Genomic DNA, 24,298 nt, shown 5'->3' with positions numbered 1-24,298 from the left:
GTCTATTGAATTAATTTTTGTATATAGTGTGAGGTAAGGTTTTTTCTGTTTTATTTTGGCATATGGGTATCCAGTTGTTCCAGTGCCATGTGTTGAAAAGATCATCCTTTCTGCACTGAATTTCTTTGGCAACTTTGTTGAACATTAATTGATCATATATGTGTGGGTTTATGAACTCTCTATTCTGTTCCATTGATCTGCGTATCAATCTTTATGCTACTATCATTCTATGGCTTTAAAATAAGTCTCGACAGCACAGCATGACTTCTCTTTTGTATTTCTTCTTCGAAATTGTTTTGGCTGTTCTAGGTCCTTTGCATCTCCACATAGACTTTAGAATCAGCCTGTCAATTATTTTTAAAATATTTTTAACTTATTTGAGAGAGAGAGCACGCACGTGTGCGTGCACATGGGTGGGGAGGGGCAGAGGGAGAAGCTGACTCACCACTCAGCAGGGAGCCTGATTCCGGGCTTGATCCTAGGCCGCTGGGATCACCAACTGAGCTGAAGGCAGACACGCAACCCACTGAGCCACCCAGGTGCCCCTCAGCTTGTCAATTATTTAAAAAAAATTCTGCTGGGATTTTGATTGGGATTGAATTAACTCTATAGATTTCCTCTTTGCAGGAGGATTTTCCAATTAACTGCTGGTCCTTTCAGCAATGTGTTCAACTCACCTATGTGCCCATCTTAATAACGTAGAACAGGATGAATTTCACTGTAGTGGTGGGGTTGCTGCTCCTTACACACCTCTGGCCTTTGGTTACCTCCTTCCCTACTTAGGTCTCTTGGGCACCATTCCTACTCACCCTCAGCTCAAATGTGACTCCTTCTGTGACGCTGTCTCTAATGCAGCCCCGGCCCTGACTGAATTTTTCACTCATCGGTCCTCATCTCCTTCACAGGCACACAGAACTTCTAATAACTCAACATCACTTTGGGAAGTCATTATTGCTTATGCATCTCACTCTCTGCTCCAAGGAAGGAACCATATTATTTTTTTTATCTTGGCATTAAACTTGGCATTCTTTTCTTAATTACACTTTTATTTTGAGTTAATTGTAGATTCATAGTCAGTTGTAAGAAATAATAAAAAGATCCCATGTACCCTTCACCCAGTTTACCCCAATGGTAACATCTTGAAAAACTTGAGTACAATAACACAACAGAAGATAGACACTGATAAGATCCACTGATCTTACTCAGATTTCTCTAGTTTTACATATACTCATTGGTGTGTACATGTATGTAGGTAGGGCCATCTTTTAACTATTTAAACTTTAACAACCATTTATTTAGCTTTTACTACATGCCAGACAGTCGAATTCTGGAAACACATGGTTATGACAGGGTCCCTGCCTTAACTGAGGTCACGATCTCATTAGCGTGGAAGTTGACGTTTTAAAGCAGTATCGCAAGCACAAGGCGTTCGCTGGAGCCTAGAAGAATCTAGCCTACCTTTTTGGCAGAAGAGAGTGAGGCAATGAGGAAAGTCGTCAGGAGAGGCCTCCGTCAGAGCCTACCACTAGCACGTGCTCAATAAATGTGTTAAATTAAGGTCGAACCCAACCTTGTCTTCCACGAAATCTCTTGCAAATCCTCACATCCTGGATGTGGCGGAACACGGTGCACACACCCTTGCCACGTATGCCTTATCCCTATTTGGAATTCTGCCCCAATCCTCTTCCAACTTTACGGGCTGTATATTCTGGACACAGTGCACGGTTCTCAGGAGAGAATCGACGGAGCGTGCAACAGCAAACACCTTCCAGTGCAGCCGCTTTGCAGCCACCAGCCACGCGCCTGTCACGCCCTAGCCCACAGGCTGCTGGGCCGGCGCATGCGCACGCTGGCGGCGGATGTACCGCGGGCTCCCGCCCCGAAGGAGCGAAGGGAGGGGCCGGAAGCAACCCTACGCCTCTCGGTTGCTAAGAGACGGGGCTTCCACAAGCCAGAGAGAGGTTCTCGGGCTTCTTTTGCTCGCTTTTTCTGCTTCAGCGTCACCGAATACGGCCACCATGTCGGACCCAGAAGCTGACAGCTTGCGAAGCACATTTCCTTCTTACATGGCGGAGGGCGAGCGGCTGTATCTGTGCGGAGAGTTCTCTAAAGCTGCCCATAGCTTCAGCAACGTGAGTCGGGCTCTGAACCTACCAATCACCCATCACCACTTCCGATTCCTGATAACACTGAGGTCCCCTTGGTGCCTGGAGGACCCTATTGTTTCTGTTATTCATCTGTTCCTGATTGACGCAGTACTGTCAACTACTGTCACTGCTTCGCCATTTTCTACCATTTCCCACTTATCTTCTGCCTGTTAATAACCGTTCTCTGCATTACCAGTGACTTCTACTTTTTTACTTAAGTATTTTGTGACTGGCCCCTTCCCACAGTGCAGCCTTCATTTGCCATCATTGGCTGGGAAATGGGCTTGGAGGTTGCACGCACAAGTAGTGAAATCCCAAGCACACAGTTGCTCACAGAAGATGGCCAGTAAATAACGTTATTACATATAATCTTAGTACCAGTTGCTCAACCTCACGCTATGGGGATTGAGTGCTGTTTTAGGATATTATACTGCTGCTAAATGTAGTACAACCCTATGAGGGAGGTTCCGTTATTACTCCATTTTATACATGAGGAAACTGATAGAGAAGTTGAGTACATGGCCGAGATCACTGAACTGGCAAGAGAAAGTTTTCAGACCCAGGCACTCAGATTCCAGTGCTGAGGTGCTAACCACCATACATACTCCTTCACAAGTAAGCTATTAGATGTTCTTTTTTAAAACAGATTTATTTATTTATTTATTTATTTATTTATTTATTTATTTAAGAGAAAGTGGGCAGAGGGAGAGACAGTCCCAAGCAGACTCGTCCTGAGTGTGGATCCCCACTCGAGTCCGATCTCAAGACCCTGAGATCACGACCTGAGCTGAAATCAAGAGTCGGTTGCTCAACTGACCATGCCACCTAGGCACCCCAAGCTATTAGATGTTCTTACCACAATTTCTTTTACAACATATAGCCCTCTTCTTATTCCAGAGGGAGTGGTAGGATAGCCCTCCTACCATTCCAAGGCTCCTCCTTAAGTCAAGCTTCTCCACTGCTACCCAAAGTCTTGTCCCTTTCAATCACCAATCACACCCTAAAACCAGAATGGTTGGCCAGATGGGTCAACAGTTGAGTTCAGGAGCCCTGCCCCCACCCATTCTCCTCTTTCTGGATAGTGTTTCATTGTGGAGAAGCTCAGGCAGAGAGAAAAGAACACCCTGAGGGAAAATAACTTTGGGTGAGAGAAGTAGCCTTCTTCCACAAAAGCCAGTAGCTACTTCCTCTTCCTGGAAAAGCAGAAAGGTCTTAGAAAGGTGTGAGTACAGTCTGATGCCTGAGCAAGGACAGTACATCACAGCTCCAATGATGATTTTCTTTTCTTTTTTTAAAGATTTATTTATTTACTTATTTTGAGAGAGAGAGAGTGCATGTGCACTCCTGGGGTGGGTGGAGGGACAGAGGGAGAGGGAGAAAGAAGCAGACTCCCCTCTGAGTGCTGGAGGGGGGGGTCTCGATCTCTGGACCCTGAGATCATAACCTGAGCCGAAATCAAGAGGCAGTCGCCTAACTGACTGAGCCACCAGGTGCCCCTCCAATGATGATTTCAAACAAAAGAGAGGACACAGAGAGCAGAAGTGTTCCATTCCCACTTTACCATCCAAATCCCAGTTTCGGTTTTGCTAGAATTTTCATCTTGTTCTCCTGAAATAGCGACTCATTCTCAACAAACTATGTAAAAAGAGAGAGTTAGGGGAATGGATAACTCAAGTTGTAGATGTCCTAAAACCCATTCCGTTAGCCTTCAGAATGCTTAGCCTCTGAAATGTATTTTGAGTGCTGTGCAGCCATTTGAGGTTTGCAGTTGAACTGGGTATGCGCTAAAAATCCTAAGGTCCTAATGCCTGAGCAGACGGGAGGAATCCAGACATTTGGGAAAATTCAGTATATCCACCGAGTGGTATATTCACACATCTCCCTCAGTAGCTTTCACAGGAGCTAGTGATTCGACCTTGTTCAAGATGAGCTCCGTGCAGACAATCAGTGGACTGAGCAAAGATCAATGTTGTGCTGCTTGTGGTCTCAAAAGATCCAGAGACCTGTTTGCTGGCCTGAGGAGTCCCCTGGAAACTCTGGCAGGAGGGTTTGGGATGCTCTTTCCGGTCAAGCCTCGACCTTGTGCTGCCTGGTGCCAGGCAACATGGGTGGTTCCTTTCTTAGGCTCTTCACCTTCAGAATGGAGATAAGAACTGCCTGGTTGCCCGATCCAAGTGCTTCCTGAAGATGGGAGAGCTGGAGAAATCCCTGGAGGATGCTGAGGCTTCACTCCAGGGTGACCCAACTTTCTGCAAGGTGACTCAATCTGGCTTTCACCACTGCCATTGCCTGTCGCGGCCTCTGATGAGAAGAAGCTGAAGAACCAGCCAGACCGCCCAGGGTTTGATGCTTTTTTCTCTGCCTAGGTCACTTTCCTAGGTAGCTACCAGCCCCTGTATCCCAGTCTTGATCCTCAACCCAGGACCCTCCGCTCTGCCACACCTAAGTCCTGTAAGGCCTTGTCTGCCACCTCAATTTGACTTCCTCTCATTTCAGGGAATTTTACAAAAGGCTGAGACCCTGTATACCATGGGAGACTTTGAGTTTGCCCTGGTGTTCTATCATCGAGGCTACAAGCTGCGGCCTGACCGAGAATTCAAAGTTGGAATTCAGAAAGCCCAGGAAGCCATCAACAACTCAGTGGGAAGTGAGCGACCCTCAGACCTATGTCCTTATCCAGGGGGGCTGTTGGAATCCTTGGGCTTGGATGTCCAATGAGTGAGCAGCCTCCAGCAGGCCTGCAGGGAGTCTCATGCTTGGATTTGGTTGCTTCTGATTTTTTTGAAGATTAGGAACTAATTTTTCTACCCAGGGGACCAGCCCCTGATCCACTGTGCTCAGCTCTGCAACTTCTGGTTCTCCTCTAAGCCAGATGCGAAGGCTGTTCACATTAAGCCTGTCTTTGGCCTAGTTTCATAGGATAGAATGGGGTCCTGAGCCTAGCCTTCCCTAGTTCCTGGCTTCCTCTCTTACGCGAATGCACCAAGGACTGGCTTTACCCATTGGCTTAGTGGCAGGGGGAGGAGGGAAGAGAGCAAGAGTTTGCCACTGTGAGTGGCAGAGTGTGGAAATGGCTGGGGATGGAGAGCTCCCCCAGTGCTCAGGGACGGCCTTCGTTTGGAAATCTGGCTGCCATGGCCATGGGCTAGCACAGGCTACCTAGCTCTTAGGAGAGTATTATTCCAAACATCCTGTGCCATCAACCTGCTGGGCTGGCTCAGAGCCAGCTTTGCCACAGCCTCTACCACCCCCTGCCAAAGGCAGCCATTTCTACATAAAAATATGCAATAAGTCATGCTTGAGGGCCTGGCACACCTGAGCCCCAGCCTCTTTCCTTGCAGGTCCTTCTTCAATTAAGCTAGAGAACAAAGGGGACCTCTCCTTCTTAAGCAAGCAGGCTGAGGTAAGGGCCTTGGTTCTAATACCACACCCATCCCAAGGAAGTGTCCACTTGTGCCTGAGGTCTCAGTGGCCCTCTTACCTGGGGGGCTCCTGCCCATTATGGGCAGCTGTGGGATTCTGCCCCAGCTCCAGGGGGGTCTTGGGAATCTAGCTGTTCCCAGACCAGACACACTCCATGGTTCTTAACCCACAGAGAGTTCCTGGGGGAGATGTCTGGGATCACAGACTCTGGGGCCATGTCTGTGTACTCTGTGCTCCTTGTTGAGGCTCTATTGCTCCACCTTTCCAGAGTATGAAAGCCCAGCAGAAGCCTCATCCCATGAGACACCTCTTACATCACCCCAAGAGAGAGTCCAAGCGGAAGGGCTCGCTCAAGAGTGAGAAGATTGTCCGCCAGCTCCTGGGCGAGCTCTACGTGGACAAGGAATACCTGGAGAAGCTCCTATTGGATGAAGGTTTCAGATACTTTGTTTGCAACAGGGAACTTGGGGCAAAGGAAATCTGGGACAGGTGCTTAATATAAGAGCTGGAGAGAGAGCCTGTCATGTAACATTAGCCTATGGACAGGATTTCCTAGTATTCTCATTTACAGATGAGGAAACTCAGGTGCAGAAAGATTAAGTAACTCACCGAAGGTTACACATCGGTAAACAGTGACATGGCTCTTGGGTTTGAATCTAGAATGTCCAGTTTCAGAACCAGTGCCCTTAGCACTATGGTACCCCTGGGAGGGAACCTTAGAGATCGGGGTCCCTTTATCACCGAGGTCCCTTGGACGGGCATCCCCTGAGCCTTCAGTTTGTAGGAAGGGCAAAGGAGTCCAGCTGGAACCTGCCAGAAGCGGAATCCTAGTACTAGCACTAGTATGTTCTGAAATCTCATCTGGTCTAATCCCTCCTTGTATAGATAAGGAAAGAGAGACCTTGAATGGGGAGCAACTTGTCCAAGATGACAAGCAAGTTCGTGGTGAAGTTGACCCCAGGGGCCAGCCTCCAAACCTCCAGTCTCACGTTCTTTCCACTATTCCGTGCTGGTGGTGGCCTCAAATAGGGCAGAGCCTTGAAATGAAACGGGAGGGTGGGAGTATTGCCATTAGCTGGTAAGCCTAAGCAGGGATCATCCTTGAATCAAATGCCTTTTCTCCAGAACTGGCACCCTGAGGTCATCTGCAGGATTCCTTGCAGGGCCGTGTCTCAGGAGCAGCTCCACCACTGCCACTTGTCCGTAAGGGCCCCAAACACTTCCTTCCAGAGGAGCTTCTGTGGAGGAAGGGGGAGCCTGAACTTCAGCACTTTTGCGACCGGCTCTAACCTCTGGTCAGGCAGGAGGGCAGAACTCGGGCACGCCCCTCCAGCTCCCTGCCAGCCCTGGCCCACTTGGCGCCTAGGGAATCCCTTGGCACTGGCAAGCAGGGCCAGGTTGTGCATTCATACTCAGTCTTCTCAGAGGACACAACCTGAAATAAGGAGGCCCAGGGGTTGTGGTCCCTTCAGACAGCTCTCGGCCAGCTCCCCTACTGCTAGCTCCTTGTATCTTGCCAGAAGAGGCCCGTGTGCTAAGTTCTACACCGTGGGAGTGCCTGAAAAAGGGGCTCCGGCCTCACCTGGGTCCGCATAGAGCCACTCTGCTACCTGTGTGCTCTTGCTTTCCTCAGCTCAAAGCAGAGCTCCCCACAGGGGACACCCACAGCGGGAATCCCCAGCCAAGAGGAGGCGGCTCCTTCAGTCGCCGGTTCTAGTCGGTTTCTCCTCACACCATTCTTCCCAGATCTGATCAAAGGCACCGTCAAGCATGGCCTGACCGTGGAGGACCTCATCATGACAGGCATCAACTACCTAGACACCCGCAGTAACTTCTGGAGACAGCAGAAGCCCATTTATGCCAGGGAGCGGGACCGGAAGCTGATGCAAGAGAAATGGCTGCGGGACCGCAAGCGCCGTCCCTCACAGACGGCCCATTACATCCTCAAGAGCCTCGAGGACATCGACATGTGTGGGTAGTGTTCTCAGAAGGGCAGGGCCTTTGCCGGGTAGTGGGAGAGCAACACAGGGCCCAAGCCCCTGGTTTCACTGGCCTGTGGATGGTATCTGGGGGGAGGCAGGTTCTCCCCTCAGCCCGAGGAGACTGCTCCCGCCTCCATGTCCCCCATTTCCCTTCCTAGTGCTGACCAGTGGCAGTGCTGACGGGAGCCTTCAGAAAGCCGAGAAAGTGCTGAAGAAAGTGCTGGAATGGAACAAAGAGGAGGTGCCCAACAAGGACGAGCTGGTTGGAAACTTGTACAGCTGCATAGGGAATGCCCAGATTGAGCTGGGGCAGATGGTTGCAGCACTGCAGAGCCACAGAAAGGACTTGGAGATCGCCAAGGAATAGTGAGTGCCCAGGGAAGGCTGAGCGGCTGGGGCCTGTGGGCCTGCAGATGAGCGGGGCGGGGGCTGCACACCAGCCTTTTGCCAGGGCTGCTGGTGGATGAGCTCCCAGGACCGAGCCTGAGAGGCAGAACTAGACTGTCAGCTTTTTTGCCACAAAGAGGAAGTCAGTGGCCCCAAACGCCAAAAAGCTCCCAGAGGTTTGGTTCTGAGGGGATAGGCCTAGTCCTAAACCATTTCAGCAAGTACACGTCAACCCCAGCCCCGCCTGCTGCTGCTAGCCTCGGGAACACCACAGGGACCAGACACAAGGGGCGAAAAGTGACGCAGCTAGTAAATGGTGATTGTGGGAAGTGTCATGAAGGACAGATACAGGGCGCTGTGCTGAGGGCAGTATATTCCAGGAGGACACACTCAGTCTTTGGAAGGGCCCTGAAGCAGGCAGGAGGAAGCTCAATGCCTGAGATCAGAGTATTGGCAAGGGAAGAGTGGCCAAGAGGAAGCCAGACCAAATGGCAGGGGTCAGATCAAGCAGGGCCTCGGATACTCCGGTGCTGACTGAGAGCATGGGCTCTAGAGTCAGACTGACCTGTGCTTCAGAATTGTACCCCACAGCCGAGGGGAAAGGCACTTCACCTTTCCCAGCCAGGTCTCTTCTGTCCAGTGGGCATAACAATAGCCCCTTCCTGAGAGAGCGGCAGGGGAGAGGACAGGCAGAAGTCCAGGTAAAACTCTCAGGACAGTGCCGGGTATCCATAATAATACTAATACCAACTTACCAGCTCTTCCCCAGACTTGAGGGCCCCTCTCAAAGGTACCATCACTTTCCCGGCATCCTGGTTCTAATCTTTGGTGTCCTCCACAACTTTCTGCTGCTCAGTTTCCACTTGCCCCACAGTCCAAGCCTCTCCCTACCTCCCATCATCTTGTTTACACTCAAAGGTCGGGTCCCGGCCCTCCGCACCACCTAAACAGACCTGTGTTTTACCCAGCAGCTCCTCCCCTGGTGACCCACGGGCTCTGGCCCCTCGTTGCCTGCAGGTTACAGCCACACACTTTCACCCGGCGCTCAAGGCCCCCTCCGAACCCGCTTCCGCACAGCCCTCCCACGTCACTCCTCCGTTTGAGTCAAACCATATTCTTTTGCTTTTTGAAGATTGGATTGATTGATTGATTGATTGACTGATAGAGAGAGAGAGCACACGAGTTGGGGGGAGGAGCAGAAGGGAAGGGAAAGAGAGGGGGAAAGAATCTCAAGCAGACTCCACACTGAGTGCAGAGCCTGATGTGGGGCTCGGTCTCACAACCCCGAGATCCTGACCTGTGCTGATATCGAGAGTCAGACGCTTAACCGACTGAGTCACCCAGGTGCCCCCAAACCGTATTTCTTAAACCCCCTACCTCCTGCCCTCTCCTCACTCTCCTGAGCCGCACGTGCTATTTATTCCCAGTTCATTTCTCACTGGCCTTTGCCATGCTGAGCAGAAGTATCTCGTGTTGGCCATTCCAGAAGTAGGAAACAAGCAAGAGCTTTGGAGACAGAGCTGACTTTGATTCCTGGCTTTGGCGCTCGGAAGATGTGTGGATTTGATTAAATTGTTTGTCTTCTCAGTTTGCTCTTCTTCTCTAATGAGGGTATATTAATATGGATTTGTAGAGATTATAGGGATTATACAAGATATGTATGCACAGTACCACGGATCCAACCATCTTCCGAGCCCTAGGCCTGCATATCCCACTGATTCCACGGCATTTCCACTTGGATGTCCCACAGGAACCCCAAATTTAACATGTCCAAAGTGGAATCTCTTATCTTCCTCCCAAACCTCTTGCTCCAGGGTTCCCTATCTGTGAGCATGGCACCATTATTGGCCACTCAGTCCCCAAGAAGGAGCCCAGGCAAGCTTCCCAGAGCCCTCCCTCCTTGCTCAAACCGAGCCAGCCTACATGTTGTCTGGGCCTCTTCCTTCCTGTCTCCATGGTGCGTTTCTGTCTCCATCCCACAGCTCAGTCCAGACCCTTCTCACTTCTTGCCTGATTTCCTCTGACCTGGGTTTCCTGCAGCCCAGCTGGCCCCTCGGTGCCGAACAAGTCCAGTGGTAGGACTGGGATAAAGTTCCAGCTCCCAATTCTGCTCAATGCGGGCTGCCCTTCCTGACCCGACTTCTCTCGGCCCCAGTGGACCCAATTCTGTCCAGGCCCCTGGGCATCCTGTGCCCCAGGCAACACCTTGTGGCTCTGCTCCTGCAGCCCCTAAAAACAGGACTCCCTTCTCTTTCTTCATCAACGCCTTCCTTTCTGTCCTTCACAATTGTAAATGTGTCTCCCTTCAGGAAAGTTCCAAGTGTCCCCCGGGTAATTTAGAAATTCCCCTCTTTGGTGTTCCCTCTCTACCTTCCACGTGGATCCTGGCTCCCCTGTTAGACTTTGGATTTCGGAAGGGGTTATCTTATATCTCTCTCTCTTTCCAGCACCTGCCGCGTAGTGGGCATGTGTTAAACGCATGCCAAGTGCTAAATACACAAAGGTGTTCCTTAGACAACGTTAGTCCCTTTTTACCATCCACGAACGGGCCTCAGGCCTTGTTTGTTCAGGTACTCCCTCATTCTAATCAGTCATGCCCCCTCCATTGGCCCCCCCACCTCCACAGCCTGCTGGCCCTCAAGGCACAGATCAAACCCCAGCCTGTCTCAGCAGCATCTCCGGCGGCCCCAGCCCTCATTTTTTCCTCCACATATTCTAGATGATTTGATTGCATGCTTTCTCATTGCTATTGTTATTTCTCATTACATAGTATTATGGATACATTAACATATTACAACTCATTCATTCATCACACTTCAACAGAGCATGCGCCCTAGAAGGGGAGGCCGCCGTCGGAGGTGCTGTCAGAGCACCAGGCGCACAGTATGGCTGTGGGTCCAAGGAGAGAGGCAGGTGGGAGCACTGCTGGGAGCTGAGAGATTTCAGAGAGGACAGGTCAGCCAAGTGGACGAGGGAGAGGAAGAAGGGTACCCCAAGCAGAGAGAAGTGGCAGGGATGGGAGATGCAGGGCGGGGGCAAGACCTGTTGGAGCGGCAGTCTGGGTCCCAGGCTGGGGAGGACTGAAGACGGAGGAGGCGTCTGTTTTTACAGAAGTGCTGGTGTTCGTGTTGTAATTGGTCTAGAACTCTGGCGCTGAGGGCAGAACTTGGAATTTCCCACCACTCCCAGCACCACACTCCGCTCATTTACCTGGGGCCTGTGTGACGTGTGTCCTTCTGGCCCCTTTTCAAAGTATTTACCTACATATTTACATACATATGCACATTCCTAGGATTCTTAAAAGCGGCTCATTTTTATGATTTTTAAGAAACGTGTGTCTTGGAAAGGGTCTCATTCTTTAAATGGCTCCAGAGAAAGGAATTTCAGCGTGCATAGTAATTTCTTTAGCTATATCCCTGTGGGACACTTGGGCTGTTCCGCTTTTGCCATCAAACACAGCAACGTTGTATGCGTGTTTCTGTGGGAAGAGGAATGGCTTGTTGAGATGTGCATGTCGGAAAGGCAGGTTCAGCCACGGCGCGGGGAGAATGAGTCCAAGGAGTAGAGTTTCATGGGGGACATAGGAACCTGTCGGGTGGCAGGGCCCTGAGGGATGAGGAGGAGGGAAAGAGTGGGAGGAGATGCTGGGTGCAGGGGAGGGAGGATTGGGGGACTGCTTTCTTATTTTATTTGTTGGGGAACAATATGGATAAATGGGTAGTTTCCCTCATCTCTCGTTTCCCTTGGAAAATCATTGTTAATAGCCAGACTTACATCCTCTCTACTTTTAAAAATGCCTGTTTTGGGCAGTGGCTGGCTGGCTTAGTCAGTGGAGTACGTGACTCTTGATCTCAGCGTTATGAGTTCGAGCCCGACATTGGGAGTAGAGATTGCTTGAAAATAAATTCTTTAATAAAAATGCCCACTTTTTATTCATTTATTTCTTTATTGGTGAGTTAAAAGAAAACAGGTTCATTTTTTTAAAAATATTTTATTTATTTATTCATTTGAGAGAGAGAGAGTGAGCGAGCAGGGGGAGGATGAGGGAGAAGGGGAGAGAGAGAGACAGAGAATCCCAAGCAGACTCCGCACAGAGCGTGGAGCTTGACGTGGGGCTTAATCTCACAACCCTGAGATCAGGACCCTGAGATCATGACCTGAGCTGAAATGAAGAGTCAGACGCCTGACTGACTGTGCCCCCCGGACGCCCCACATGCGTTCTCTTGTGGTTCTGAAGGTTAGAAGTCTGAAGGCATTCTCACTGGGCCAGAACCAAGGTGTCGGCAAGGCTGTGCTCCCTTCACAGGCTCCAAGGAGAATCTGTTTCCAGACTTTTCCACCTTCTAGACGCGCACTCAGTGCACTGCGCGCCTCTTGTGTGGCCCCTTCCTCGTCAGGCCGGGAACACAGCATCGTGCGTCAGGCCTGCATATTAATTTTTAGCACAAACGGGGTAACAGTTATAGTATACGCTCCTGTAATCTGACCTTAACTTAATGTGTCAGGGACTTTTTTATACATAAAAATGGTCAGCGCTGGGGCACGGGTTTCCGTTGTTGCTAATGTTTCATATTACAAACACTGCTTTAACGAGTGTTCTTGTCAAATTATCTTCTCCAGGTAAATCCCTGGAAGGGGAATTGCCGCATCAAAGGGACGTGTGTGTAAACTCCCGAGTGATTGCTCTCTGGAAAGGTTCTCATGGTGTTCTTCACGCCACAGGGTGTGAGAGGACCTGTGCACCACAGCCATGCCTCCTGGGCATCGTCCCTCCAACCGGACTGGACGCCCCGGCCCTGAGGCCAGCGCCCCTGTCTGCTTCCCTGCAGTTTCCACAGTGCCTAGAATGGCCAATTTCTTTTTCTTTTCTTTCTTTTCTTCCCTTTTCTCTCTTTCTTTCTTTCTTTCTTTCTTTCTTTTTCTTTCTTTCTTTCTTTCTTTCTTTCTTTCTTTCTTTCTTTCTCTCTCTCTCTCTCTTTCTCTTTCTCTTTCTCTTTCTCTTTCTCTTTCTCTTTCTCTTTCTTTCTTCTTTTTTTTAAGTAGGCTCCACACCTAGCATGGGGCTTGAACTCATGACCTGGAGATGAAGACCTGAGCTGAGGGGCTCCTGGGTGGCTCAGTTGGTTAAGCCTCTGACTCTTGGTTTCAGCTTGGGTCATGATCCTATGGGTTATGGGATCGAGCCCCGTGTCTGGCTCCTCGCTCGACGAGGAGTCTGCTTGAAAGATTCTCTCCCTCTGCCCCTCTCCGCCAAGTAAATAAATAAATCTTTTTTAAAAATTTATTTATTAGAGAGAGAGCAAGCACAAGTGGAGGTGCGGGGCAGGGGCAGAGGGAGAGGGACAAGCAGATGCCCCACTAAGCAGGGGGCTCAATGCAGAAGGCAGATGCTTAACCAACTGAGCCACCCAGGTCCCCCAATAAATAAATCTTAAAAAAAAAAAAAAAAAGACCTGAGCTGAGATCAGGAGTTGGATGCTTAACCAACTGAGCCACCTAGGTGCTCCTAGGATGGCCAATTTCTAGTGAACCATATCCTGCTTCTTCCCCACAGTGACCTTCCTGATGCAAAGTCGAGAGCCCTTGACAACATTGGCAGAGTTTTTGCCAGAGTTGGGAAATACCAGCAAGCCATTGACACGTGAGTGACCCTGGACTGCCCCACCTGAGGGCAAGGACTTCCCACCCTCACACCGGACTCTCAGCCTGGGGTTAGCATGCCAGGCAAAGAAGCGTCAGAAGACCTGAGTTTGGCTCCGTGGTCTGCTAGGGGACAGTGGGCAAGCCACTGTGTAAACTGTGAGGCTCATCTGTTAAATTGATTGACTAGACTCCGATCTGTTCACAATTTCCCAGTGACAGGAATCACCTGGAGGTGAATGAATTACAGGGGTCTCTGCACCGAAATTCTGATTCTACAGGTCTGGGTTGGAGCCCAGGAACCTGTGTTTTAAAGATTTTATTTATTTATTTATTTGAGAGAGAGAGAGCACGAGTGGGGTGGGGAGGGGCAGAGGGAGAGGGCAAAGCAGACTCCCCGTGAGCAGGGAGCCCAACAACACAGGGCTCCATCCCAGGACCCTGGGGTCATGACCTGAGCTGAAGACAAATGCTTAACAAATTGAGCCAGCCAGCCTCCTTCAGGAACATATTTCTAACAAGCACTACCAGATGTTCCCTACCTTGAGCAAGTTCAGGAGTTGATAGACTAACTGACCTTGGGGCCCTCTTCTGAGGCTCTTCTCTGAGTCTGTGCGGTCATGGGCTCACTGGGAAGGGACGCTGAGCTCTCCAGAAGGCCCAACTGCTGAATTTTTGATATCCAACCCTGGGGCTGGTGATCTGCTCCAGTGGCACAACTCAGCCCCGGAGAGACTCAGGGCTGGGCCTGACCTGGCCGCCAGCCTGCACTGGGAGGGCCGGCTCCGCGGGCGCCCTTGCTCAGCACCGAGAGCAAATGTGCTCCAGGCTGCCCAGTGCAGGATCCAATTAGACTCATTCGCTGGGACCCTTCTGCTCCACATCACTTGGCTTCTTGAACGGCCCTGGTGTCTATGTGCCGAAAGACAGACAAGTTTGAGAATTCACCCACCTGTTTGTATCTTTTTATAAGAAAAGAAAAGAAAGCCTCGCATCGGGCTCCCTACTCAGTGGGGAGCCTGCTTCTCCCTCTGCCTGTCCCTGTGCTCATGCTTTCTCTGTCTCTCTCAAATAAATAAATAAATAAATAAATAAATAAATAAATAAATAAAATCTTAAAAAAAAAAAGAAAATGTTTCATAGAAAATTTGTGCTTATTGTTAAAATATTAATTTGGAAAATACAGAAGAGTAGCAGGAAAATTGTCTTACCACCTGAAGACAATGACTAGATCTAATCCTAATCTTACTTTATTGATGTCTCTTTTTTTTTCTAATCTTTTGTGTGTGGATTTTGTCTTCTATATACTTAATGATATTTTTCAATGTTATTTTTATGTTATTTGAAATGCAGGTCTATAAACATGATTTTCAATTATTGTATCAGTTCTGTAAACCGTACCAAATAGCTTTGGTCGTTTTAAAATATCTTACTGTGGCTTACTGGCTCCACTCCCGTGTCAGAAAGAACTGGTAGTTAGAGAACGAGTTCTGCTCTGCGGCCGGGTGAGAAGGCTTGGCCTCCTGTGGCCGAGTACAGGGTTTGAGCGGAAAGAACTGACCCTGGCTCTTCACGTTCCCAGGTGGGAGGAGAAGATCCCTCTGGCAAAAACCACCCTGGAGAAGACCTGGCTGTTCCACGAGATCGGCCGCTGCTACTTGGAGCTGGACCAGGCCTGGCAGGCCCAGCATTATGGTGAAAAGTCCCAGCAGTGTGCCGAGGAAGAAGGGGACATTGAGTGGCAGCTGAATGCCAGCGTTCTGGTGGCACAGGCACAAGGTATGGGCACGGAGAGAGGACCACCCTACCTTTCCCAGCCCTCAGGCCGAGCTGCCAGGCCAGGGCTGGGGACCCTTAGCATCCCGGTGTGTCCCTGGCCAGATGAATGTGGACTCAGAGTGGAGGACAAAGCCCTCCATCCTGACCAGTGTGTGGTAAGCACCTTCTTTAAGCCACACTCAGTGAGAGCCCGGGGCACCCGAAGCCCAGCTGCACATCAGCACGGCATTGCGTCATCAGAACTGCGCCAATTCCTCTGACCTTGGTACCCTTCTTGCGTGCGTTCCTGCATCTAATCACCGTGGGAACCGTGACGAAGGTGTTACTGTCCCCCTTTCACGGATGGGGAAACTGAGGCACTGAGTGGTTCAGCTGACTGCCCCAGCTCACATGAGGACGTTTACAGAGTGATGAAGATGTTCTTTTTTTTTTTTTTTAAGATTTTATTTATTTGACAGCACAAGTAGGGGGAGTGGGAGAGGGAGAAGCTGGCTCCCCACTAAGCAGGGAGCCTGATGTTGGGGCTCAATCCCAGGACCCTGGAATCATGACCTGAGCCAAAGGCAGCCAGTTAAGCAATTCAGCCATCCAGGTGCTTGATGGGAATGTTCTAAAACTGGGTCGTGGGGATCATTGTACAGCTCCATAAAGTTACTAAAAGTCATTGAACTATATAGTCACAAAGGGTGTGTTTTATAATATCTAAATTACACCCTGATAAAGTTGTAAAAACTAACCCAGCAAGGGGCAGGGGTGAGCAGGAATAGATGAACCAGGGTTGGTGGTATTTTGATAATTGTTGGAGCTGGGCGATGAGTTGTAGGGCCTCACTGTACTCCATCGGTGTTTCTGTATATCTGAAATATTTCGTAATACAAAGTTAGGAAATGGCTGGAGGTCACAGGTTAGTAAGCAGTGAGGCTGGGACTGGAGCCCAGTCCCCTGCCCCAGGGGCGCAGAGGACTACCAATGAGGGAGGCCATGTGGCAGGGGCTGTGGTCAAGGGTGTCATCATTTGTTATTCTTACCACAAATACTTTCTTGGCACCTTTGAGGCACCAAGCGGAGCAAACAGTAGGGATAAACATTGGTAACCATGTCCCGCTTCCATGTCTGAGGGAGTCACTTCGAAGCAGAAACCTTAAGGAGGAGAAGGCACCAAATACTCTAAAAGCTGTGCACAGCGCTTTCCAGCCAAAGGAACAGCGTGTGGAAGGTGGGGAGGAGTTTGGGGGATTTAAGAAGCGGAGGGAGAGGAGCGGCAGCCCGGGCCCTTGGGGGCCTGGGAAGTCTGGATGGGGGAGGGCGATGAGGGGCCAGATCCTCAGGGCTTCGTGGGCCTCGTTACAGGGAGACAACCACTGGAAGCTTTAAGCTGGGGGAAGGCGTGAGTACTGGAGCTCTTCCTACAACTCTTTCCTGTTCTCAGGAGGGCGTAGGATAAGCTCAAGGGGAAATGCGATGTACCGCTCAGGGCCGATGTTGTCCTCAGTCTACTCTTTTTTTTTTTTTTTTTAAGATTTATTTATTGGGGGTACCTGGGTGGTGCAGTCAGTTAAGCATCCAACTCTTGGTTTCAGCTCAGGTCCTGATCTCAGGGGTGTGAGATGGAGCCCCGTGTAGGGCTCCACGCTCAGCATGAAGTCTGCTGAAGTTTCTCTCTCCCTCTCCCCCTGCCCCTCCCCACTGTGCGCTTTCTCTCTAAAATAAAGAAATAAATAAATCTTTTAAAAAGAGAGATTTATTTATTTATTTTAATGGGGGCAGGGAGAAACTTAGCAGATTCCGTGCTGAGTGCAGAGCCGGACATGGGGCTCGATCTCAGGCCCCTGAGGTCAGGACCTGAGCTGAAACCAAGAGTCAGTCACTTAACCGACTGCACCCGCCAGACACCCTTCTCAGTCTTACTCTTGAGGACTTACTTGGCCCCAAGGGCCCCTGGAGAGCCAGGCAGTCATTGCTGCTCTCAGTTTCCCCACTCTGGGATAGAAAAATGAAATGCAGCCGCCTGGGAGCTGCTGGGTTCTAGAGGCCACACAGCCTCGCAGGCAGAGCTTGGGCTCCAGGTCCTCCTGGCTCCGAAACCTTGGGCAGCCCGTCAGTCAGGCAATGATGAGGTCACGGCGGCAGCACTACCTGGCTGCGGCACTGAGCTCGGACTGTGCCAGTGTGGGGGCTGGGCTCCAGCTGCTGGCCTGTGAGTCACAGCCGGCCCTTTGATATCTCTGTCGGTCTTCACAGCGTGGTCGGGCAATTGGAATGAACGGTTTTAAAATATGGGTTTCCAGGGGCACCTCGGTGTTTCAGTCGGTTAAGCGTCCGACTCTTGTTCTCAGCTCAGGCTTGATCTCAGGGCTGTGAGTTCAAGTCCCGCATGGGGCTCCACATACGTGGAGCCTACTTAAAAATATCTATAGATAGATATAGATATAGATATAGATATAGATATAGATATAGATATAGATATAGATATAGATATAGATATAGATATAGGTATATCCGGATTTCCACTTCTGGAACAATCGTAAGTTGGGGCAGGATGGAATTGCCCCCTGCCCTAGAGACACATGATGCGTGCACAGGCCCTACTCCAGACCCTTCTTTCCTCTCTGACCTCTCTGAATGGCCTGCTCTCCAAGACGCAGGCTCCCAGGTTCTGGTCCTCAAAGGTGAGCTGGTCCAGGAATGTGATGGAAAGGGTGGTGCCAGGCAGCCGCATTGTCCAACACACCGTGTCACAGTCTACCTGTGCTATGCCTCCCCTCTGCTCTCCAGTCAAGCTGAGAGACTTCGAGTCGGCCGTGAGCAACTTTGAGAAAGCCCTGGAGAGAGCGAAGCTGGTCCACAACAACGAGGCTCAGCAGGCCATCGTCAGCGTGAGCTGCCCACCCCCGGGGCCCCGGCTGCGGGGAGGGCGAGGGTGGGTCCTCAGCCCCTCAGTCAGCCAGTCCCCGGGGATTTATTACCCACCAACCGCAGGCCGCGTTCGAGGTGGGGTAGTAGCTTTCAAAAGCTCGCTGCTGCTCTCGGTCTATACAGCAAGCCGATACACCTATTCTTATTCGAAATAATAGAAACGAAAGTTTTACAAAGCATTTTACCTTTACTATGTATGCAGATACTTCCTATTATATTCTCCTATAGTTTTCATTTTCTTTTCTTTTGTTTAATGCTGGCTGAAACCTTTTTTTTTTTTTTAAGATTTTATTTATTTATTCGACAGAGATAGAGAAAGCCAGCGAGAGAGGGAACACAAGCAGGGGGAGTGGGAGAGGAAGAAGCAGGCTCATAGCGGAGGAGCCTGATGTGGGGCTCGATCCCAGATCGCCGGGACCACGCCCTGAGCCAAAGGCAGACGCCTAACCGCTGTGCCACCCAGGCGCCCCTGGCTGAAACCTTCTTAACCGATGTTAGGACTTGCCTTTTGGAAGATAATGCTGCCTCCTCCAGGAGACAAGCATGTGTGTGACTGCCTCCCTCCCAGGCCTAGGGAGGCACCACGCAGCCCAGCAAGGTCGCCCGCCACGGGCTGCTATTTAGACTCAAATGAACTCGAAGTAAATAAAATGTCAGTTTCTCAGTCACACAGCCACGTTTCCGGTGCCCAACAGCCACGTGTGGCTCGTGGGTTCCAGAGAGTGCAGCTCTAGAGGAATCTCATGGTGGCAGAAAGTTCTGTTGGACAGTGCTGGCCTAAGCGTCGGGAGGCAGAGACCAGAGGTGAAGCCGGGGAAGCCCGCAGGTGCACAGCCTTGCCGCTGCTCCCGGAGCCGCTGCAGGCCGTTGTCCGCCCTCAGCAGGGTCAGCGCACTGACCTCGACGACGCACAGGCAGTTGGCATGAATCCCCTGGCCTCCCCCCTCCCACTACCCCCCTGGGCAGCCCCATGTTGAGATTCCAGAGCTTCCCACCAGCATGTGGTGGGACCCCAGTATGCATCTACTGGCATGAGTGAAGCAGGCCCCCTGTCCTTGGGGAGCTGGCCCTGTGGTTAAGAGAGGCCAGACATAATGAGGGGGCCCACGAAGGGCATGGCCTTGGGGACCAGACTGAAGTTTCAGCCGGTACTCGGGAAAGGGAGCAGAGACCCTGGGAAGTGACAGCCAAGGACGCTCCAGTTGGAGGTGGACTTCATGCTGGCCTTCGAGGGACTGGGACAGAAGGCTTTGGCCAGGCTGAGAAGGAGCAAGAGCACCGAAGGTGCAGGAGGCCATGGGCACTGAAGGGTCTGTGGGAGTCAGGAAAGAGCCCCTGGGCCTGGATGCGAGAGCTGGCTCACGATGGCAGAAGGAGTAGGGCCAAAGGTCCCCAGGCAGTCGGTCAACCAGCTGGGACTTGAAGGGCTGGGAATGGCAGAGGAGCGACCTGACCTGCTCAGATTTTTAGGATGTGAGCTCATGGTTTGTGAGGACCCTGGTGAGGCTATCCCTTTCCTGTCATGGTGGGGAAATCGCTCCCGAGAGATTCCACCATGTGGCAGTCGGTGCCCTCCTCTCACCCGTCCCAGGGCCGCTTAGGCCTGTTGCACTGCCCTCGTCTTCCTCTCTGGAGGGGGTCAGCTCCCCAGACGTGCACCTTGCCCTCCAGAGGAAGAGCGCTCCTTCAGTGAAGCCCTGTAGCTGCCGCTCATTCACACCCACCATCTCTCCCCCTCTCTCCCCCTTAATGCCCTTCTGCAGGATGGCCCTGCAACCGGAGAGGGACAGCTCCACAGCTCAACCCAGTAAATATTTGCTGGCCACGGGTTGGCTCTGAGCTGTCCAGCCCAAAGGTGCAGCTGTGGTCCTGGCCCACAGGAAGATTGCTGTCAGCGGGAAGGTTAAAACAAAAACCGCTTCTTCCTGACCAGGGCAATAGGGACAAGGGGATCCACAGTGAGAGCGCCCGAGCAGGCGAGGCGGGGCTGGGCGTTACCATCAAGGGGAAATCTGGGGTCGCCTTGAAGGCTGGGCAGGGTTTTGAAAATGAGAGGCAGAGAGAAAAGGCCCCACGGCCTTGGTGACCCCTGGTGAGACCAGGTCCCGGCCACCTCGCCCTCCTGGACTGGCGGCTCCGGGCAGGAAGGTGCTCTGTTGGGCAGATCGGCACTCCAAGAGCATCCAGGCCCCCTGGTCTCTCCGTGGATGGTTCCCGAGGGCTCACTGCGGGCTCTGCCCGAAACAACATGCACACAGCCTGAGCCCCGGGCCTCCAGGGAGGCCCCTCTTGGGACAGGCCAGCACCCCGTGCCACCCGGCAGTGTGTTTCCAAGTCCCCTCCGTGGCTTGCTGCCTTGCTCAGTGCTTAGGGGCTTCACTGTCTCTACATTGACTGGAGCCCAAAGAAGCTTCTAGCAAAGAGGTCGCAATGAGCAGACAAGAGACAACTCTGAAGCCCAGGGGAGATAAGTCCGAGTTAGCTGCAGTCGTGCGTCTGCTACCACCCAGTGTGGCCACTAGTCTAAATTAGCCCTGGGGTGGGAGCTGCCCAGGAGCCCAGAGGAAAGGGAGGACGGCTAGGCTGGTGCAGGGCCCTGCCTTCTGGACGTGGGGCTCGGTTGAAGAAAGGGAAGGTGTGGGTGCCAACAGGGGTTAAGAGAGGTCACAATTGCTCTCCACCCACAGGCCTTGGATGATGCCAACAAGGGCATCATCGAAGAGCTGAAGAAGACGGACTACAGGGAGACGCTGAGAGAAAAGAGAGAGAGAGGTGAGTGCCAGGGTGAGGTCCAGGGTCCCCATCTGTGCTCTCCAGCCGCTCTTCCAGGCCCAGGGTTGGGTTCCGTGGGGCAGGAGAAGGAGGTCCAGCCCATGCCCACTGCCCTGAGAAGCCCGCTCCTGTATTTCTCCAATGAACTCATCAGATACTAGTGAAGGACTGGTCATGTGCTGGGAAGGTGTGGGATTTGGGGGAGACAGAGGTTTGGCCCCTGCCCCGGAGGACCCCACAGCCCAGGGGTAAAGCCAGGAGAGCTGAGTTGTCAGGAAGGGGGCTCCTGCGTGTGAGCGGGAGCAGCAGGGGTGAAGACACGGGGGCGGGGGTGGAGGGGCCGCAGAATGACAGTCTGCACAGCTTCTGTCTGCCCCGCTGTGGTGTATGACTCCAGCAGCGCGCCCGTGAAAGCCAGTGAGGCCAGGCTCCGTGTCCCCGGGGAGGACAGCGCCCCCTAGGGGCACCGAGGCTGAAGTCCTCTCTGACCCAGGCACAGGGGGAAATGGGTTGTGAGGTTTTTGGGTGCCCCAGCAGCCAGAGGACAGCCCTTTATTATCCAGCACCCGCCATGTGGTGGCTGGATCTCCTCAGGGAGGGCGTCTGCCTCTGCTCCCACAGGCCCTTGGAGCTGCTCTCGGGAGCCACGGGGGCAATAGAGGTGAAGAGATACAGCAGGGAGAGGGCAGAAGCTCCTAGCGGCCTCCCATCCCTTCCGCCAGCTACGTTCTGGGGAGGCCCTGCAGCCCGCGGCAGCTGCCGGGCACTTCCCTCCCGGACCGGCAGGCGGCAGCATTGCCTAGGTCTTCCCTGCCCCATTCCTGCTAGGAACCTAAGGCCCCTGCAGGCACCTTAGAGACCAGGGGCTTCCAGAGAGTACTGGGGGGACTCAGGAGGGCACTGTGACTTTTCTCTATAGCTCATAAAAACATGGAGCAAGGATCCCTTTGATCATACAAACAGCTCTCCAGCTGAACTTCCTGCTGACAGTCTGCTCATATTTGGATAGGGAACCTCCCAGTAAATGATGAATGTGCTTCCTAGGGACAAAGCTCAATGCAGAATGAGGATGCTGGAGAAAAGAACCCCTCTGTCCCTTCCCAGCACCTGTTATTTCTCATAGGGAAAGAATGTGCTCGGAGGGCTGACCGTCCTGGGTTTCAATTCTGGCCCTGCCGTTTATTTACCGGCAGTGCGACCACTGGCTGTGATCTCTCCGTCATCAGTCTCAGGTCCTTTGACGACAAACTCAGATCACTGACACTATGCCGTTAATTCCATGACAACTGCATGACATCACCGCTGCAGCCCGCTAGATGCCTGGACCAGGGCTGGTGCTCAGGAAACAATGACTCGCTGTCTCTCGGAAGCACAGGCCCCCGGGGGGTTGAGGCCCCCCCCCCCAGGCCCAGAGATGGACCAACTTTTACTTTTCTTCCTTCCTTTCTCTTGTTTTGCAGAAGAGGCCGCTGAATCAGAAACTTTGAGAGCGGCAGCGGCAGGGAAGGAGAAGGATAGCACGAGAAGAGGGAGAGACGAGCCTGAGAAGGTGGTGAAGCACTGGGAGCGAGAGCCCACTGACAGTGAGAAAGAGACAGAAGATGAGTTGTCTCAGGAAACTCTGAAGGTCACAGCGAGTGGACAAGAAGAAAACAGGCAGAGAGAAGTAGGGGAAGCTGGCTCCTTGAGGAGAACAGGGCTGGGAGCCGCAGGGCGAGACTCAGGAGATGCTGCCAGGAGAGTGTCCGGAGACTTGGACGCAGGAAACGAGGGAGAGGAGGAGGGGAAACCGTTAGACCTGGGCAGAATGGAATCAAGGGAAATTTACAGGAGGCCTTCAAAGCTGGACCAGAAACCCTTGGGAGAATTAAGCAGAAGGGAATCGGAAGGACTGGAGAGTCAAGTTTCAGAAGACAGCAGAAGAGAGTCAGAAGAAATAGGGAAAACAGAACTGGGAGAAGCAGCAGAAGTGACAAAGGCAGAAAATGGTGAAAACGTGGAAGAAGGTGAAAAAGATGAATGAAGCAGCAGGCCTCAGGACCAGGGGCCTCAGGGATCTTATTCAACTGTACTTGAAATTTCAAGCTGAGATTTGTCTGTCATAGGAGAACACGTGGACTGGGCTCCGCAGGTCGCCTCTGCCTCTTTCCGTTACTGTTTTCCCTTTCAATAGATACCTTTCACTCTTACAAACCCTGAGTCTGTCATTTTGCCTCCGTGCTCACCCACAAGAGCCTTAGAGAATGAGGACCCGGCTTGGAGTACCACTCTCCAAGCAGAACACGGACCTTCCTCTGGCCAGGTGACAAACACAGACTCCAAGCAAGGCCTGACCCAGAGTGGGAAAGGTGGGAAATGTGTTCCTCTCCCTGGGGCCTGTCCGAGGACCTCGTGGAAGAAATGACGGGGTGCTAAGCAGAAAGCGTTTCGGGATGGTGAAGAAACAGGCGCGCTCCAAGGGGACCGGGCTCGCTTGAAGAGGGGAAGCAAAGGAAAGGCCTGGGAGTAGAGATACATCTTCTCAGCCACTGGCCATCGGTTCATGTTGCCGAGAGCCTGCTGTGGTCAGGGCACTGTGGGAGGCTTGAGGGAAGTGGTGACGATGGGACACACGCTGAAGCCTGGCAGGCACAATGAAGTGAATGCTGGCACTGATAGGGGCTTTGTGCTCGAGGAGCAGAGAGGAAGCGAGTTCCTGCCCGAGAACAGGGAGCAGTTTCCAGCAGGCGTGGCGGCTGGACTCCACCTGTGCCACCTCCAGACAGTACAGCCAAGTAAGTCAGGCTCCGCAAGCTGGTTTCCTCCTCCGTAGAACCGGTATCCGCCTCCGAGTGCTCAGCGCAGGACTCGGTACACGGGAAGCTCTCCAAAATCCGACGAGCTTTCGGTGGCTTCGCAGAGGAGGTGGCGGCTGAACAGCTGCCTCAGAGGACGAGCTAGGATTGAACATTATTCATCTGTGCCCCGGCTATTGCCATCCCGGTTCCATCTCCACAGTCCTTGGAAGGGTTAGGGCTGAAGTTAGGCTAGCTAGAACCAGACCCCGACTAATGTGAGGCGAGTGAGGCATTATCTGCAATATTTCACGGGGCGCCATGAAACTCACTAAGCAACATACAGTATTTTAATGCAATATTGTAAAACACGCACACAACGCAAAACCCCGCGATGAAATAATATCACACTTTTAAATAAAGACAGGATCTGATCTTGCAGTTGCATGACCCTGCCTCCCCGGCCTCACCCCCACCC

At 52.0% G+C, this 24,298-nt stretch overlaps 1 protein-coding gene across 2 annotated transcripts; it reads left to right on the top strand.

The window, feature by feature from the left end:
• Positions 1-1,905: 1,905 nt before the first annotated feature.
• Positions 1,906-24,285, top strand: ODAD4 (outer dynein arm docking complex subunit 4). 2 transcript variants are annotated; one of them, XM_045781644.2, is made up of 12 exons: positions 1,906-2,132; positions 4,272-4,403; positions 4,644-4,794; positions 5,489-5,550; positions 5,839-6,004; positions 7,317-7,541; positions 7,711-7,918; positions 13,494-13,580; positions 15,162-15,358; positions 18,134-18,234; positions 20,962-21,046; positions 22,507-24,285. In XM_045781644.2, the coding sequence occupies exons 1-12, from the start codon at positions 2,019-2,021 to the stop codon at positions 23,067-23,069; spliced, it is 2,091 nt and encodes a 696-aa protein (XP_045637600.2). In that variant the 5' UTR covers positions 1,906-2,018; the 3' UTR covers positions 23,070-24,285. The 2 variants fall into 2 exon arrangements, with proteins under 2 accessions (XP_045637600.2, XP_045637603.2); XM_045781647.2 differs by lacking the exon at positions 1,906-2,132 and having other exon boundaries at positions 4,390-4,488.
• Positions 24,286-24,298: the final 13 nt, after the last annotated feature.

Source organism: Ursus americanus, chromosome 23 (assembly GCF_024610735.1).
Source record: "Ursus americanus isolate L20-20 chromosome 23, mUrsAme1.1.p, whole genome shotgun sequence".
NCBI lineage: Eukaryota > Metazoa > Chordata > Mammalia > Carnivora > Ursidae > Ursus > Ursus americanus.
Note: the sequence above shows the minus strand (reverse complement) of the source record. Positions and strands in the feature narration are given on the sequence as shown.